This window comes from Cystoisospora suis (genome assembly GCF_002600585.1).
Source record: "Cystoisospora suis strain Wien I chromosome Unknown contig_3917, whole genome shotgun sequence".
Classification (NCBI taxonomy): Eukaryota; Apicomplexa; class Conoidasida; order Eucoccidiorida; family Sarcocystidae; genus Cystoisospora; species Cystoisospora suis.
This window is the reverse complement of record NW_027156712.1, coordinates 176-2,187: the sequence shown is the minus strand read 5'-3', so window position 1 is coordinate 2,187 and position 2,012 is coordinate 176. Positions and strand designations below refer to the sequence as shown.

The 2,012-nt window shown below is 38.3% G+C and overlaps 1 protein-coding gene across 1 annotated transcript; it reads left to right on the top strand.

The window, feature by feature from the left end:
* Window positions 1-651: 651 nt before the first annotated feature.
* Window positions 652-890, top strand: CSUI_007414 (uncharacterized protein; the record flags this gene model as incomplete). The annotated part of the gene is made up of 1 exon (XM_068067559.1): window positions 652-890. A coding segment is annotated over one exon (114 nt), but the record flags the coding sequence as incomplete, so codon positions are not given.
* Window positions 891-2,012: the final 1,122 nt, after the last annotated feature.

Genomic DNA, 2,012 nt, shown 5'->3' with positions numbered 1-2,012 from the left:
AAGAAGAACGTCAGAGAGAGATACTTGAGGAGAGAAAGAATTAGAGAAAGGAAGAGAGTTGGAAGAAGAAAGAAAAGAGACTATAAAGAGCTGTTCCAGCCGTATCGAAGGAAACCTCCTATTAAATAGATAGGAAAAAGTCCCCATGACGAGATTGATTCAAGATAGTTAGGTCGATCAGTGAGAGATAGATGCACGATAGACGGAGGATAGATTAAAGATAGATTAAGGATAGATAGATAGAGGTACATGAATTGACTTGTCCGAAAGTTCAGAAAGACGAGCAGAGAGAAGAGGAGGGAGAGGGAGAAGATTTCTTAAGATCGGATGCAGCTGTCCCTACTGGATATTCATGCATGCATATGTATACGTATTCATATACACATATACATACATATAGCTATATAGACATGTATAATATATATGCACGGATGGGTCTATATGTTTAGGTGAGAGAGATTCTCTGGATTTCTCACTTGACTCCGATCTATAGGCGTCTAAGAGGAAAGATAGGAACTGTTTGCTTGTCTATTTCTTGACAGCGAGAGATAGAGATATCGTGCAGCTTACTTTTTTGCTTCTCTTTTCTTCTCTTTTTCAATCAAGATTTCCATCGAATTCTTTCTCTCTTTCTTCTTCCTTTCTTCCTTCTCTAGCCACTGCGTCAAGAAGAAGAAGAAGAGAAAGCGCCTCTGAGTCCAAAGAAGAAGAAGAGAGAGGAAGGCGAGAGAAACGAAAAGAAAAAGAAGATAGAGAGTCTCGTTAGACGGAGAGCAGATCGCCTCAAGTTGAAGCTGCTAGGAGAAGAAGAGAAAGAAGGAGAAGAAGAAGAAGAAGAGATAGAAAAGAAGAGAAAGATCTATAGCGAAAGTACACAAGACGCTCTGGAAGTAAGCAAGAAAACCCATTCTCTCTTCTCATGCGCTTCTTGTAGAAAGACATCACTATATACGTATGCACATACTCGCATATGTATATCTTTATTTATTTGTATATATATATATAGCTATGCGTAGGTCTCTCTCTTTTGGTCCGTACATCTATGTATATACAGCGATCATGTGGATAAAGATCTATTTATCTTCCTCTCTCACTTTCTCTTTCTGTCTGTGAAGTGATGTGTATTGAGGTAGATGTGTACACGACCAGGAAACGTCAGGGCTTCTTTCCTTTCTCCTCTTCTCTTTCTTTCCTTTCTTCTCTTCTCTTTCTTTCCTTTCTCCTCTTCTCTCTTTTGTCCACAAAGATAGACATCTGTATGTGCTGTCTATGTACGGTACTGCATGCGTTGGTAAATCCATCCTTGTAGATCTATCTACATGTACCGATCTATATACACGCTCCAGTAGACGTACACAAATCGTATATACATCTAGGTATATATCATATCTGTATATATATATATATATGTATATACAGACGCCTGGAGAGTTAGACAGTTGAGGTGTACCAAATGCTCCTCTTTTTCTGCTAGTGAAGGAAGAAGAAGAAGACTCGAGATCTTGAAAGGAAGGACAAGGACAGAAGGAAGAAGATTTGTCTACAAATCTTCTTCCTCTATCTTATAAACAACTTTTCTGTCCTTTCTTTTCTTCTTCTTCTTCTCCATTCTCCATCTACCCTACAAGGCAGCCGCATGTACAGGTTCTCTCTCTCTCTTCATTCTCCACGCAATAAATATAGATAGATATATATATGCATATCGATGTGTACACATTTACATAGGTCTTTATATATACATACTTTTTCATACATACTCATACGTCAGTGCATGCACTGAGTCTATACGCGTGCATACATATATGTATATATGTCTATATATATATATATATGTACATGTGTATGTGGAGGGAATCGTAAGAGAGGAGTAATTCTCTTCATAGGAGGAGTGGTTCCTACGTAGGGAAGAGCTTCGGCTCTTAGACCTTCCTTTCTCACTCTTACTTTTCTTTCTCACTCTTTCTTTCATTCTCACTCTTTCTTTGTTTCTTTCTTTCTCACTCCTTCCTTCT